Source organism: Pseudopipra pipra, chromosome 2, assembly GCF_036250125.1.
Source record: "Pseudopipra pipra isolate bDixPip1 chromosome 2, bDixPip1.hap1, whole genome shotgun sequence".
In the NCBI taxonomy this organism is placed as follows: Eukaryota; Metazoa; Chordata; class Aves; order Passeriformes; family Pipridae; genus Pseudopipra; species Pseudopipra pipra.
The window spans coordinates 34,461,570-34,477,160 of record NC_087550.1 but is presented as its reverse complement, the minus strand read 5'-3'; the positions used below and the strand labels follow the sequence as shown (position 1 = coordinate 34,477,160).

Here is a 15,591-nt window from a genome sequence, read left to right as displayed (position 1 = left end):
TTTAAAATTTACCTGAGAAATTTAAAAGAAGGATCAGACAGGTAGTGAAAAAAGGCCAGGACAACTGCCACTCCCTAGGAAATTCTCACTGCTCCACTAAGAAAACGGAAAAAAGATGTTGGCCTCCTGTCTACAGGAAGACTTCTTTCCACACTCAGCACAGTAGTTTAGCAAATGATGCCATTGCCCTTTCTCATCTTTTGATTTATTGTGTATCTGGAAATACTGATGAGACAATTAACACTCTGCTGCACTGTCTGCTGCATCTCCTTCCTCTCTTATGTTGATCTGATGAAAACAGCTATGGCAAACATAATGAAAGAGATCTTCTCTAACTCCCCTTTTAACTCTTACACAGCAATCTGGAATGTGGAGGGAAAGGATGAAACTATTCTCTGCCACAGAATTTCCAATCTAAAGAAATAAAAGAGTACAAAGGCATGCTATAATGATAAAATTACGAGACTTACTGTATTACATTTAGTCAAGAGAAAACTTTAGAATTGAAAAAGAAGTTGGCCAAGATCTATTGCGAATTTTCCTAACACTTGTCATAGTGTTAGGAAAAAAAGTGACCGAAAAAAAAAAAAAAGGCAGCACTTAGCAGTGGAGAGAAGTTCTTGGGATTTTTAAAAATTACATAGAGAAAAAGGAAGCAGTGTCAAATAGAATCCCAACGCACACACATCACAGTTTTTCATACAAGCACAAGACAAAAGATGTTCCAAGAAATTTTTCAGCAGTGTGCTGGAGATCATTGTGTAACGGGGAAATCCATTTAGCAAGCAAGTTCCTTTGAAGCATTTCCACAAGGACTGGATAAATCAAATACAGAATTTTTAAATGATCTACTTTATTGTCACCCAGAAGGACGCCACATGAGCCAAAGCTGGAGATGCATCCATTACTTATCCAACAGCTAAGCACAGAAATTAAAAGCCCTTTCTCTCTATATGAGTAGAGGAAGTGAACAAAGACAAATAAACATCTTTCTCCCCTCAAATTTCCAGAGAAAAGTTACAGAGTTAAACCCACTAAAGTGACAAGAAAAGTATGGGGAGAATCTAGTAAGCCATGCTAACAGCTCTCGATTCTCGGCAAAAATCACAGAACTAACTTTGACCACAGCAAAAGGATCAACACTTTATGACAGAATGCTAAAAACTAAGGTAACACCGGTATACCATATTTCTTGTTTCTATTCAGAGATGGTGAAACTATCTAGGCAACTGGATAATAATAGAAAATTCCTACCTAATTCAGAAAGGACAAGCACAGAGGATTTTGTCAGTTGAAACGTCAATGATCTACATAGCTCTAAAGCTGATTGAATTTAGTCTGACGTGACAACAATTTCATAGCACCCTCTTCTGCCATTTAACTCCAATTGTAACAAACAAGATGACATATTCCTTTCTCCACTGAAAACAAAAAGCAACCTGCCAAAGCTTATTTTTCTTGAAACAAAATCTCCAGCTAGTTGGCATCCAAGCCTACCTGCACATCCCTTTCCCTATGCTGCTGCCTTTGCTCTACTGCATCCACAGTTCATTAAGATGAAGTGTATTCTGTTGAAGCTGCCTCATCAGTAAGTATTGCTGAAGCAATTTAGTAATGATCTTAATACATAGTGCTGGATTTTTATAGCCATCTCAATTGGCTATTAAAATACAGCACTGCACTTTGAAATTGCTACTGCACCACTTCAGAAATAGTTAGCATGATGGAGTCACAGAAAGCACTGTTCATTTCAGTGGAAACCTCACACTTCGTGAATGATTTCTGGAAAATGATGCTTAAAATCTACTATGAGATTAGATGTTCATTTTGCATATGAACACGGGATTCTTAAGAGCTAAATGGTTTCAAGGGAAAAACAAAAAAACCCCACGTATATAAAATTGCTGCACAATCTTCCAAGTCATGTTATTTATTTCTTTACTGCTAATGGAAAAAGGCAGTTAAATACTGAAGAAAATCATAGTTATGAAAATAAAAGACTTAAACAAGTAATATCCTGCAGCTCACAGGACAGCTCCAGTTTTAGGTGAGAAAAGCAGCCAGAAGGAACACTTTTGAATTCAATCTGAAATTGTTAAAAAATCCTTGTTGATTTGGAAAATAGTTTCTTTAATGATTGACTATTAATCTCCAAAGACAGTTGAATTGATCTGATGTGACAACAATTCGATTCCACCACCGCCTGCCATTTAGTTGCAACTCTAACAAAAACTGTGACAGATTTACATTCTTTCTCCACTAAAGACAAAAAGACTGTAGCCAAAGCCTGATACACTAGAGGAGCCACTCTAATAAAAATAACTACTATTTTGTGAAAGTCTATACAAGCACTACTTCAAAAATGGAAGGAACCACTTCACAGAATGAATGTTTTTTTAAGAAATACTTCACGTGTAGTAATTTATAAAGATGAGATAACAAGTCTGTAGTGACCAAAGGCAGATAATACATTTAATATTTTATTTGTACTATAAAGCAGAATATGATAATAGCAGCTCTATGCAAATATCATCACTTAAATTAAAGAAGAATGTCCTCAGTCTGCAAAATATGAAGGTGCAGACATAACCTATCAAATCTTCCCCATCAGGCACTGGCAATACAAATGTGTCAAAATATTGCTGAAAAACAGCAAAGCCTTTAATAGCACTATCATGGAACTTTCTAATTTTATGAGTTCCAAGAGAATACAATTTTCATGCGATAAACTATTAGATACTCACATATTCCTACATTAGACAATACTAGCCTGCAGGGAAGTCATGCTTTTTAGTGATGTTAACTTATAAATGATGGCTTTGAGTCACTATCTTAAAATTGGAAAATTATGTATTAGTGCTTGATGGAGCACTTTCTGCTAATTGGATGAAATGTGAGTCCCTTCAAGCAAAGACATTTAACAAAAAACAGTAATTTACTTTCAACTGTGGTGGTTTTCTATTTATACCTGTAGTAAGTGACAGTGTTACAGTAAGATGAAGTGAAGGACTTAAATTTGAGTTGACAACTGAAATAGTTTGTTAAATCTAGGTTTGAGAAAGTTTGCCTACTTCCTCATTTTATACAGCTCTCTTTTTTTAAGTTGCCCCATTTTTCTTTGTTTTAGGGTTAGGGTTAGAGTTAGATCAGGATTCACAATAAAGCTCACAGGACAAAAGAGAACACTGAAAAACAGAAGTAAATTCACAGTTGGTAAGATCATGACTGAAATTCTTAAAAGACCATAAGAAAGGGTTTTAGGTACTGTTCAAACTGTGAAAAAACAATTTTGTTTAAAACACTTTGGACCTAACAAAACATTTTTTAGCACGAAATAAAAAATGTTTGGAAGGTTACAAGTGATCATAAATTAAGAAATTATCTGCCTAACTTGCCATAAAAACCCCTATTCCCACATGCTACAGATTGCTAGGCTGTATTTAGTATCTCTTAAATTAGAGAAAATAGACCACAAAAGTAGCAGAAGTGATAGCTATATCAATAAAAAAAAATGTATCATGACCAGTCTGAAGCAAGCACTTGCAAGCAGTTTTCAAACAGTAAGATCTGAAAGCTCACACTGAAAGCAGCAGTTGCAAGATTTTTAAAATAAAAACAACTCTCTGTTCTGCTATTTTGAATTGAACACTTTTTTTTAGCAGACATTTTGAAATATACATAATTCTACTCTACTTTTTTAACTATTTCAGTTGTCACTGCAAGCTGGGATACTATATAGGCAACAGAACACAAGATTTTTCCAAGTCATCAATCCAAACTAAAATATGTCTACTTCTATGAAAAAGAATTATGAACCTCTCGGAAGCTACAGACAGTAATGGACTAGAGAACATTTCAGGAACAATTCAAGATAAATCTACAGTGAAATCATACCTTATACTGATGGTGAAAATCTCTGCCTCTTCTCAAGAAAATTGCATAACTAATCAGAGGGTTAAAAAATACACTACTTAAATATACGGATTCTTAGTGTAGTAAGAAAGCTTCATTACCAGCCAGTGACTTTATTCAGTGTCATCAAGAATAAAAAAAATAGTTGTGTGAAAAGGAGATCTACCACGTGCTGCAGAGCCGCTTCAGTCCGGCACGGAAAACAATAAAATGGAAACTCTGGAACTGGTTATGCCCAATGACTTCATCTAACATTTAGACAGATATATATAACTCTCAAAATAAATGAACATTATGCCCTTTATATTAACCCCATTTTATTTTTGAGTAGTTTATTGAGATGTCCTGTTTAGGAGCTTAGTCTTTGCTGATTAAAAAGAAAATTAAGATAAGGAGAATAGCCATCCAGAGGGAGATACAAAATTGGGCTGAACAGGGCTTAAGAGACACATTAATACCCAATTTAGAGCTCCAAAATATAATAACACTTCAAATGGATTAAAAGTTTTGATATGGCCTCAATTCTGAGAGCAGAAACAGAAGAGAAAAAAGTGCCCCCAAATATTTTTTGTTAAGTGCCCAAAGCTGGATGGGGTGAACCTGATGAGAATGTATTACTGGCTGAATTCATTTGGAATGAACAAAAATCATGCTTACAAAAAAGTGACATAGCTGCTACTCTGTCCAGAGCCTTTCCAGCTAAATTGCAGTGAACAACAGGGGAGCAAACATCAAATGAAGCAACTCCTTGAACTCCTTTATATTTCAGGAAGAGACATGTAACCATGAATTCAAGTTCTACCAGCCAAAATTAACTGCATTTCAGTATTTGAGAGGTCAACAAGGTCAGGTGCAAGTTAAGCTACAAGAGATGTTAAGCATCAAGTTTGAAATGGGTGTCTTTTCATTTTCTTAGTTACCTTTTGGTCCTTTGAACAACTTGATCTCTACCACGGTCTCCAGTATAGGTCTTCTTCGACGAACATACAATCGTACTATGGAGCCAGCCTCTTTTAGGGCCTCTACAGCTTTGCTGTGTGAGACTTCAGACACGTCGACCTCGTTCACTCGCAAGATGCAATCGTTGACCCTACAAGAAAAATAAATATACTCAATGCTTCAGCCGTTACTTTGGACAGAACAGAGTTTTGTCAGTAGTGCTGTAAAATGAAGAATACTTCATTGGGAAATCTGCCAGACTTAATGCAATATGCTTCATAAGCAATGAGATAGAAATAGAACACTTAGTCCTTCCAAAAGACATCCCTGATTGAAACTGAAGTCTACCTCATCACTCACACTTACCATCCTCCTTCATAAATTGGGGTTAGATCCACTAGAGTGATAGAAATGAGTACTAAACAACTTGTCTTTACAGACTTCATTGAAACAGTTTTTACTAAACAATAATTGATTTAAAACACTCATGCTTGCATGTTATTACCACTGCTCTTAAGGAAATCTCATGGTTTAATACAAAGAATTCCAAGTTGTCGAAGTAAAAATGCTGTCCTACAAAAAGTAGACACTTTAAAAGAGAATGCTTCATGCTAAGTAATTTAAGTTTCATTCTTTATGTTTCTGACACTGACTGAAGGCTACAAGACCTGCTGTATGGTAATAGCTTTTTTTTTTTTTCACAGAATACTAGTAAAATTCCCTCATAGCCTTACTTTGATGAACATATAATCATCCTCAAAATGTCCTGGTTAGATGGAGTTGTGTTCTCCTTATCTGACAAATTTGTCCTAGTTGGAAAGGAAATCTAAAGCTTGAGAGCAGTAAAATCCATCTTTAAAGCAGCAGGCTAATGACTTATCTACTGAGTCATCTTTTCTGTGCAAACGAGAGCAAGTGAGAAGAGCAAATTCCAAAGAATTAGATGAATTGAAACTCTATTGTTCTTGTGCAGTACATTTATTGTGAGATGCCTCTAAGTATTTTGGGTACAGAAGAAAAAGGCATATGTAAATGAATGTGTTGTTCTGCATGTCTGAAAGGACAATCAGTGAAGCAAATATGGGCTGCTAAAAGTATTCCATTTACGCTACATTTCTATATAAAAAAATCAACTATTGAATGTTACTCTTTAAAACAAGAGAATACTTGAACTCGTTAGCACATGGAGGGAGAGCGAAGCTTTACCAAAATTTATCAGAACTCTTGAGAATTTAGGATGGATTTTTGTCATGTTCTATTTAAAACAAAACCAAATCAAACAACAAAAAGACCACAATTATTTGAAACTGGTCAAACTTGGAAAGGACACAAAATTCATGCTTCCCTTCTAAGAGAAACTACTATATTGCTAAGTTTCCAGTTTTCATTCACTGGTTGGTTTTGGTGGTTTCCCCGAATGCCAGAAGTACTAATTTTCCAAATGTTTAATTGTGAGGTTTGTCTTTCAAATTAATAAGCATCCTAACATAAATTGCTTTTTTTCTTGTAAATAAATTATGAGTACATTCTGCATGTATTCATACCCACTTTCCACTCAGAAAGATCATTTAAGAAGTAATATTACTATATATCTGATTCTTTTCATTGGATGGTTATGAAGATGAAAAGCTGGTAAAAGATTATAAAAACACTAAAAAGGAGGATTAAGTTTATTTTGATTTCATATACTCTGTGTCCTGTATTGATAAATTGTAATATTAGTAGATAACTCTTTCTACTTAAAATCTCTCACAAGTGCTCTAGTGATGGCCCCTGTTAAAGGAAAAAGAATGTCTTTTGGAGAACTAAATAAACAACATAAATTAACTTGCCAAAATCAGTAAGACACACATCTCCATTTATTGAACAACAAAGACCCTTTGGAAAAGGACATTTACACTCTCAACAGAAATCTTGCCTTATCTTCTTCTTTGAAACAGTAAGACTACCTTAAAAAAAAATAATAAAACAAACAAAAAGCAAAACCCAAAACCAAACTAACAACTACCCAAATAATAAAACAAAAAAACCCCTAACTACAGATGAATACTTCCAGTGCAGGATGAATGCAGGAGTTAGAGAATACAAAGCTGATCCAGTGGTAGATACACTTTCATACAAAGTTTGACTGAAGAGCCGAAGCACCTCTGCTATAGAGACAGGCTGAGAGAGTTGAGGTTGTTTGCCTGGTGAAGGCTCCAGGGAGAGCTTAGAGTACCCTTCAATACCTAAAGAGGCTAAAGGAGACTTGTGTCTCCTCCCTGGAGTCTGTACAAGGGCAGGTAGTAACAGGACAAGGGGGGATGACTTTAAACTGAAAAAGGGTAAGTTTAGATCAGATATTAGAAAGAAATTCTTCACCATGAGCGTGGTGAGGCACTGGCACAGGTTGTCTAGAGAAGCTGTAGGTGTCCAATTCCTGGAAATGCTTAAGGCCAGGTTGCATGGGGCTTTGAGCCACCTGGTCTAGCGAAAGGTGTCACTGCCTGTGGCAGGGAATGCTGAACTAGGTGATCTTTAAGATCCCTTCCAATCCAAACCAATCTACGTTGCTATGATTCTATATCCTTCCACACATGTAGGGTGTTTTTTCTCCCTCATAAAAAGATGAGGTTTTTTGTTTTAATAAATTAATACAATCCTAAAGAACATACATATACCTGCCTATGGAGTTCTGAGGGCTTTAAAGAACACCATGTTTGTACAGCATGCTGACCCAGTGTTAGATCAAGAGAATACAATGATCTCAGAGTCTACAAATATTCTTTGAGAATATTCAGCCTTCTAAAATGCAGGTCCGTGGTGCAATGAAAATAAATAACTTAGGCTGGTGAGATGATTCTAACCTTAACCATAATAACTAAATTATTATGTGATTATTATTAATCTAGAAACATCTGAATATTTTTTAAAATTAGACACAAAATGCATGTGGAAGATAAAAACAAATCATTATTCACTGAAAAGGAGACAACTTCAGAAAAGAGAGTAAAACGAAAGATGACACACAGACTATGATGTCATATTTTTCTTCTTAAATCTATGCAGAAGGTTTTCATGGAAAATAGCATAGTTATTATTATCTAAAGGCAGAAGTCTGTGACCATGGGCTTAGGATACTTTTTCCTTCCATTTCACAGTACAGTTCCTACTCTGTCAGAACTCTGCTCTTTTAGTGAACTTTAAATGCTGCAACAACATAAACATAAAATAATAATAGCAAAAGAAGTCAGTAAATCCAGTTTAAGAAAATTCTTACCAAGTGATAAAATTAGTCTTCTGCCCTTGCAAACAGCTCTCCACTGTATTTTCCTGGCTTTATATTCATATGGTAAAACTTTATTTCAGTGTTTCCTTTTCCCATTTATCTCAAAATCTTCCTAAGGCCTCTACCCTACAAGTAGAAGTTAGTTTCAGGTGGTTACAGATCTGTGCCAAGGAGAAGATCTGCTTCATAATCCAAGACAGTACTATGCAAGTCCAACAGAAGAGATCCTTATATTTTCACCAATACAAACAGTGATTGTATTGTCATATAATCATAGAAAGGTTTGGGCTGGAAAGGATCTCATACATCCTTTTAGCCCTCCTCTGGACTCACTCTAATATGTATTTTATTAGAGGCCTGAGACCAGGACGCAACACTCCAGGTGGAGTCTCCCAAGAGCAGAGTAGAGGGGCAGAATCACCTCCCTTGACCTGCTGGCCACACTGCTTTTGATGCAGCCCAGGACACGGTTGGCTTTCTGGGCTGCCAGTACACATTATCAGGTCATTTCAAGCTCCTCACCTATCAATATCCCCAAGTCATTCTTCTCAGGGCTACTGTCAAATATTATGCATATTCAAATCTGTAGAATCCCCAGTGAAGGTAACAACCTAATTAAAAATAAGTTAAGCAGCTCTTCACATTGCTCACTGAGTCATCCAAGTTCTTTAACAAAATGGACATGTTCTACAAGACTTTTGTAGTATAAATTAGATATGAAGGACCCTAAATTGTAAAATACAGAATACATGCAATAATAATGCCAAAGCAGTTACAACTGATAGAAGAAATATGAGAGACATTTTGTTGTTAAGGGGGAAGGTCAGGGACTCAGAGGTTTACGGATAGTTATTGTTATCTTCAAAGGAAATAAGGGCTTGGATTAAGGAAAAAACCCTATTTTTTTAAGGGCTTAAACTTGACTGTCTTCATTTGAGTTTCATTTTTACTGTTTTCAAGAAATTGTGCAGACATTCTTGAGAAGCTGATAATTGCTTCAGTCAAGCTGTAAGTAAAGAAGACGAGTACAATCCTTAGGCACTCACTGGACATATAGTAGGTGACAACTGGTAATGATAATTCTGTTCACTTGTTCTGTGCAATATGGTGCCCTGAAGGGAAACCCAAAGCAGCACAGTATGGCAGCTAAGAGCCCCAGAAGACCAAATGGTTCTGCCAACACACATTACCCCACTTGCAGTTTATAGCAGAGCTAGTTGGAACTATAGACTCAGGATCAAGGGAGTAATCTGTACTCTGTGGGTCAACATCATGACACTAAATCCTGTAGTAATCCACAGTTCTTAGCTATGACCTAGACACCTCCTGGCTAGCTGGTATTAACAGGACAATCCCGTTTTTCACAAGTAGAGTTACCATGCCTCCTATAGTCGAATGACCAACATAATAGATTCTTTCTAATCAAAGCTAAGTCGTTTTTTTTAGTTGTCTTCTCAGAAAAGCTGAAATTGATATGGACTTTATTTGCTCTTTAATCACATCTTAGAAATCAAGGTAAAAATAGTTATTGTGGGAGAATGAGTGCAAAGCTATGGAATATATCAGGTAGATATATACTTTCATATATCAGCATAGAGGTATCAGGTAGACTATAAAAGTAAGACAAAAAAGCACTACACTTGCCCTTTATTCCTTTGCTCCAACTTTGCCTAACCTTTTTAACCAAAGTTTCCCTATAAAAGTGTTGTTGCTTTCTTTCTTCCAGAACTTGCAAGAACACAGCACTTTAAGCAGGAATACAAGATTCTAGGTGACAAGCTGAAAGGACTGATTATTATCTCTTCTTCAAGAGATCAGCAAATAATTATATTAACTGACCCTAATAGAATATGTTTAGTCTATTAGTTAGGGAAGGCTGACTCTCTCTCCCCTACTTTGGTTTTGGTGTGGGCTTTTCTTTTAGATTTTATACACACCCTTCCTATCCCACAGTAAGTAAAATTTACAGCATATGGGGTAAAAAATGTAATTATTGATACTGGCCCATACAACTTCTTTCCAAGAGGAATAATACCTTTTTTTTTTTTTTTTAATTGCCACTAAGAATTCAGAATAAAGGATCTCCCATTTACTACATCAGTCTTCAGAACTATCTTTATAATTACAGAATATATAGCCAAAACTAAATGCCAGTGGTATGTATGTAGTTTAGGGCATACTGTTTCCTTACATATAATGATGCTGAGACACATGTCCAATTTCTGTAGCAAATTCACATATACCTTCAGATCCCTATCTGACATTGAAATTTTATACTAAAGTGGTATAAAACTATTGCTAGGTCTATTTGAAAAATAAAGAGATAAAAATTATCAGTTGAAGAAAATTCCTGTCTAGTTCTGGAAACCAGAGAGGAGTTAGTTCTTGTAAAAATGTCTGATGAAGGTAACAGCCAATCCTAATTCAAAATTTGACATGTATGTTGTTTATAATGAAATTCCATATATCACATTGAATAGTTGCTAGCTGAAAATACTACTTGATAAAAGTTATGATTGGGAGGGAGGGGTGTATTAATTTATGATTGACACAGCAGAAATAGAGCTGAACTTAATAAAAATCTGAAACTCTAGAGGTGATTTTGATTTAAAAATAAGTGCAAATATTGGTGCAGTAAAATGGTAACCCAACTATATTTAACATGAAGGCACTATTTGAAGTATTGAATCTAACCTATGCTTCTAGCAGGAGCAGAATTATCTTCAGTTCTAAGGAAAGTAAATAAGGACCAAAACCATGTTTAATTTTTGAGAGCAACACTTCAAGCCTCTGAATCAAATGGCATTAACCTATTGCAAAGAAATAAATTGAATAAAATATAATCTTTTCCTCAATACTGCTGGCCTGGTGGGATCCCAATTCTTCATGTGCAACCTTCAGCAGGTTCTTTCTTTCACAATCTACAAATGGAGGATTAAAACCCTACCTGCATCCCGCTTCCTTTGTATCCTGTTTACAGTCTAAATAAACTTTCCAGAGGAGTCTCTACACCTTCTTGGCTCATCTCAAACAGGGACTAAACCTCATTGCAGCCTGTAGGCATACTCAGCATAAATAATGGATAATCAACCAAAGCAGCTCCCTGCCTTTTCCTTGCAACCAGTCTTCAGAAGCGAGAGTTGAAAGGCAAACACCTCAGCCATGCACAAAGATTTCTCTGCGTGTGTGTGTGTGTGTGTCTGTGTGTGTGTGTGTCTGTGTGTCTGTGTGTGTGTGTGTGTCTGTGTGTGTGTGTGTGTGTGTGTGTGTCTGTGTGTGTGTGCAAAGACAGGAAATAACCTCTTGCACAGCATTTCTGTAAGTAAATACACCCAGACAGATGCTTTCTCCTCCTGCACTGGCAAAGCACTTTCAGTGTATTGGCCTCTTGGAGCCTGAAGGTTGGCGCATGACTGAGCTAAGAAGTCTTGCTGAAAAGCAGGGTGTGCTCACTTAAGCCTAGCACAGTGCTTCTGCAGCCTCACAACTCATAGCAGCAACTGGAATGATTTTCAGCCCAGAGACTGAAATAAAAAAGTCTTATAAATATTTTCCATTTAAGTATGTGTGCAGACTTTACCACAACATAATGGAAATCACCCAGTCTGGCCTTTAGCATACTACCAGCCTTTAGCCCACAGCTGCCAGCATAAGGTTTAGGAGAGTGACTTGAAATTGTGTTAGTTATCCACACAGTTCACTCCTTTGAATTTTTTCAGTGCTTTTGGCATAGAAAATAGCCACTTATCCTTCCACGGACAGTTGATTTGTCTAATCAGATGCTGATTAGCTTAGGATCTGATCCTAATCATTCCTGCTTAAACGGCAGAATGTGAAGAAAGCATCAGAAAAAGCCTGCCTATGTGGATCCAGCTCACTCCCTGTAGACTGGTGTAGTCTTAGTCACTTTTCCTATTCCCGTATCTGGGGATACACTAGCACTAAGTCCTGGTCCTTGTCCTTCAGAAAGTTGCATAAGAAATCAAAAAGTAGAAATGAAATTCCTCCTTTGTATACCAGGAGTGGAGTAATGGTTTTGGAGTCAAAAATTTGAGATCACAACAAGGAGGGCTATAGGTCACAACAGTGTGATTTGCAGGTGTGCCACCAGCAGACTTTGAGCTTTATTTCACTTCCAGAACAGAGATTGGAGCCCAGATTGTCAGGGAATAAATCAGATTTCAGAAAATACTTATGAATTCCAGAATGTGTTATTGTCTGAAATGACTGTTTCCATACCCTGTTAAAGACATGACCTTGCTAAGACCTGAGACAGAACCAGCACAGCTACTGAACTGTCATAAGACATCTACATTGATTGTCCTTTTCTACTGCTTTAGTTACCCATGGATTTTTTTTTAACAGCCCTCTTAATGAAATGTCAGGGTATTAAAGGGTCTGCATAACAGTCATTGCATTTTGAAACACAAATGACTGGATACAACATCAGTAAAAATATTAGCAGAGCAGCTCCTTATCATACATGGCGTCTCTTTATCCCTCTCCTTGTGTTTCATTCATTTATGACTAAGTTCTATTTTTGAAGTTGTAGGTCAGAAACAGACAGCATACCACACTATATAATTAGGAATGGAAAAGTCCCTGCAGCCCTGAGACTCTTAGAAGAAAATATATTTAGAAACTTGAATATATTCCTATTCATACAGTTTCAATAGAGGATGTATCAGCATTTCCTTTTTTTTCTCCCCCCCCCCCTTTTTATTTCTTAAAGGTCTTAAACTCAGATGTAAGATTTCAGATACAAACTTGGCTGAAAATCATTTTATTTATTGTTTAAAATACTATGGATCCTTCCTGCATTCTACACTATTTGTGAGAACTTCCTGGACAAAGCTGGGGCAAAGGGCTAACCCTCAGTTAACCCTTTCTGCCACACTGAACAGACCCTTTTATCCTTTTAGGTAGTATACTTTTATCCCAGGGTGTCTTTTTTTTGGGGGAGTGTATATACACACCTCTTGGCTGAAAATACCCACCAAGTTAATATCTACAATCCAAGAGAATCTGACTCCAAAACCAGCTCATATTACATCAAAACTGCTGCAGTGAAATCCCATGCAGAGACATCCAAACCAGCTCAGTCACTGACAGAGTAGATCTAGAGTGGAAATCCACACAGATCAATCAATATCTTCCATATGTGTACAGCCAATTACCACAGGAAAATAGCCATATTAATGCAGCTCTGCAATGCTCAGCTCATTTAGCAGTACCTTGAGCTCCTGCATATCCTGCCATGCAGTGATTGATTTCAAGAGGGGACCATTAATGGCTACCAATCTGAACAGAAATAGAAAGGAGAGCAGTCACCACCCTTTGGTGCAAAAACCTATCCAATAGATTAAAACCTTGGCCCCTGGCAACAGAATTGCTGCAGGCACACACCGAGGCAGCAAGGCAAGACAGCCATCAAGGAGGTTTGCACTGGAGCCGCCCAGTTGAACCCACTGACCACATCCCTACCAAGGGCCCAGTGGCTCACCCAGAGATTCAGCCCTTGGCCCAATGGAAACACTGCTGCCCCTGTTCCCAGAAATATCATGCTGTAGGGAAGCTCGGAGCTAAAATATGTAGAGTAAGGTGTTTGCTCACCTAAAAGATAAAAGCTGTATGAAGAGATAATCCAAACCAGGGTTCCATCTAGCCTGTGACTTCTTTACAACAGTGGCCTTTACCAGATTGTAAAGGAAAGCATTAGCACAATTTTACCTAGAATATGTTTTCAGCTGACTGACTTTCCTGAGCCAGAAATACTTTTTTTTTTTTTAATTTAATAGGTAGACTCTTAAACAAATTTAACTACTATCAAAACTCACATAAACTCATGTAAAGTTCCAACATTCATAGTGTTCTCTGTCAAGGAATCTCACAGCTTTGTAACCAATTAAATAATTCTCCTTATGATTAATTCAACCTGATGAATATTAGTTTCATTTGATGTCCTCAAATACCTTTGTTACGAAAGCAAACTTAGCTCCCTGGTCATTCTGTTTCTCTCCTGTAGTTAGGAAACAGGACATAATCTCCTGTACATCTCACACCTGATTTTTCATCACAAATGGCCCTGCTAGACAAACTCTTCAGGTCAAAGGCATACAGCTGAACTACCAGTAACACTAACTTAATTTCAGAGATGGACACAACACCATCCATCTTCCTATATATCTGAATGCCTCTTGGCTGTAACACCTGCAGATTTACAACTGAACTCTGAAATAAAATGCAGTTCAGGTCAAAGTTGGTTTTTATTATGCTTTTTCCTTTACAAAAATGACATTGGTTTATGCTGAATAAATTTTCCAGCCAAAAATAAATTTCATTCTAAGAAGCTTCAAATTAAAATAAAACTGAATAAACTAAAAGATCAGATAGTCAGAGAAACAAAAATCAAAACAATCTGCTGTCTTCAATATCATCTCTCAGAAAAAGACTTTCACTGCCTCTGCTTCCATTACTGAACCTGTTGCACTTTGTATAATGTAATGCTTTTCTTAAATTGCGGTCATACTATCCCATTACAAGAGCATCCTCAATCACAAAACTAGACAGAAATTCTGCCTGTTACTTTGACTCGATGAAACCTTTACACTTATTACAGAAATTTACAAAGGCACATAGTCACAGGTCAGAGAGTAATGGCTTTAAACTGAAAGACAGTATACTTAGATCAGCTGTGGAAAGAAATTCTTTACTGTGAGGATGATGAGACACTTTCACAGGTTGTCCAGAGAAGTTCAAGGCCAGGTTGGATGAGACCCTGAGCAACCTGGGCTAGAAGGTGTCCCTGCCCATGACAGGGAGTAGGAACTAGATGATCTTTAAAGTCCCTTCCAACCCAAACCATTCAATGATTCTATGTGACAAATTCTAACAACAATAGTCACTTATGCAGGAGCATGTAAGATTGCTGCTGAACAGTTCTCAGGGCACCCATGAAGAGGAGACCCTGGTCCACAGCCTCTATCTGGCTTTCAAAACACCGCGCTCCCTGCAAGGTTGCTCTGGCCCAAGTAACCTTTACTTATCTTTGAAGAAGTGAAAAAACTTTTGAGAGGAAAGAATAAAATACAGTGATTGCATGGCCCCTCCAGTTCAGTGGTCTGATAACTCCTCTGGAAGCTGCCGCCTCATGTTCCCCAGAGAGTGAAGGACAGAGAATGCACGTTTCCCTTCAGAGGTGAGCTGAAAGCTGATTTTGACACTGCTTTTTTTACTCTTTTCTCTTTGTAATTTAAAAGCAATTTGGACCTAATTTTGTATCAAAATATGTTTGCCTGGCTTTAGTTAATATCCAGAAGTCTTTTTAGACCTGAAATTTGTAGATAGCAAAATTTATGCAGTGATGCAGCCAGCACTCCATTGAGAAATGATCACAAGGGCAAGAGACTTAAAAAATAGGTTATTTAAATTATTACAAGCCAAATAAAGAAACAGTATAATTTAAATATATT

General features: G+C 36.9%; 1 protein-coding gene across 34 annotated transcripts in view; it reads right to left on the bottom strand.

Moving 5' to 3' along the window:
- The window catches only part of DLG2 (discs large MAGUK scaffold protein 2), a 998,134-nt gene that overhangs the window by 304,603 nt on the left and 677,940 nt on the right, over window positions 1–15,591 (bottom strand). For all 34 annotated transcript variants that reach the window (XM_064644938.1, XM_064644939.1, XM_064644940.1 and 31 more), the window contains one exon: window positions 4,833–5,002. In XM_064644938.1, the coding sequence (XP_064501008.1) occupies window positions 4,833–5,002 (170 nt within the window). The remainder of the gene's footprint in view (window positions 1–4,832; window positions 5,003–15,591) is intronic.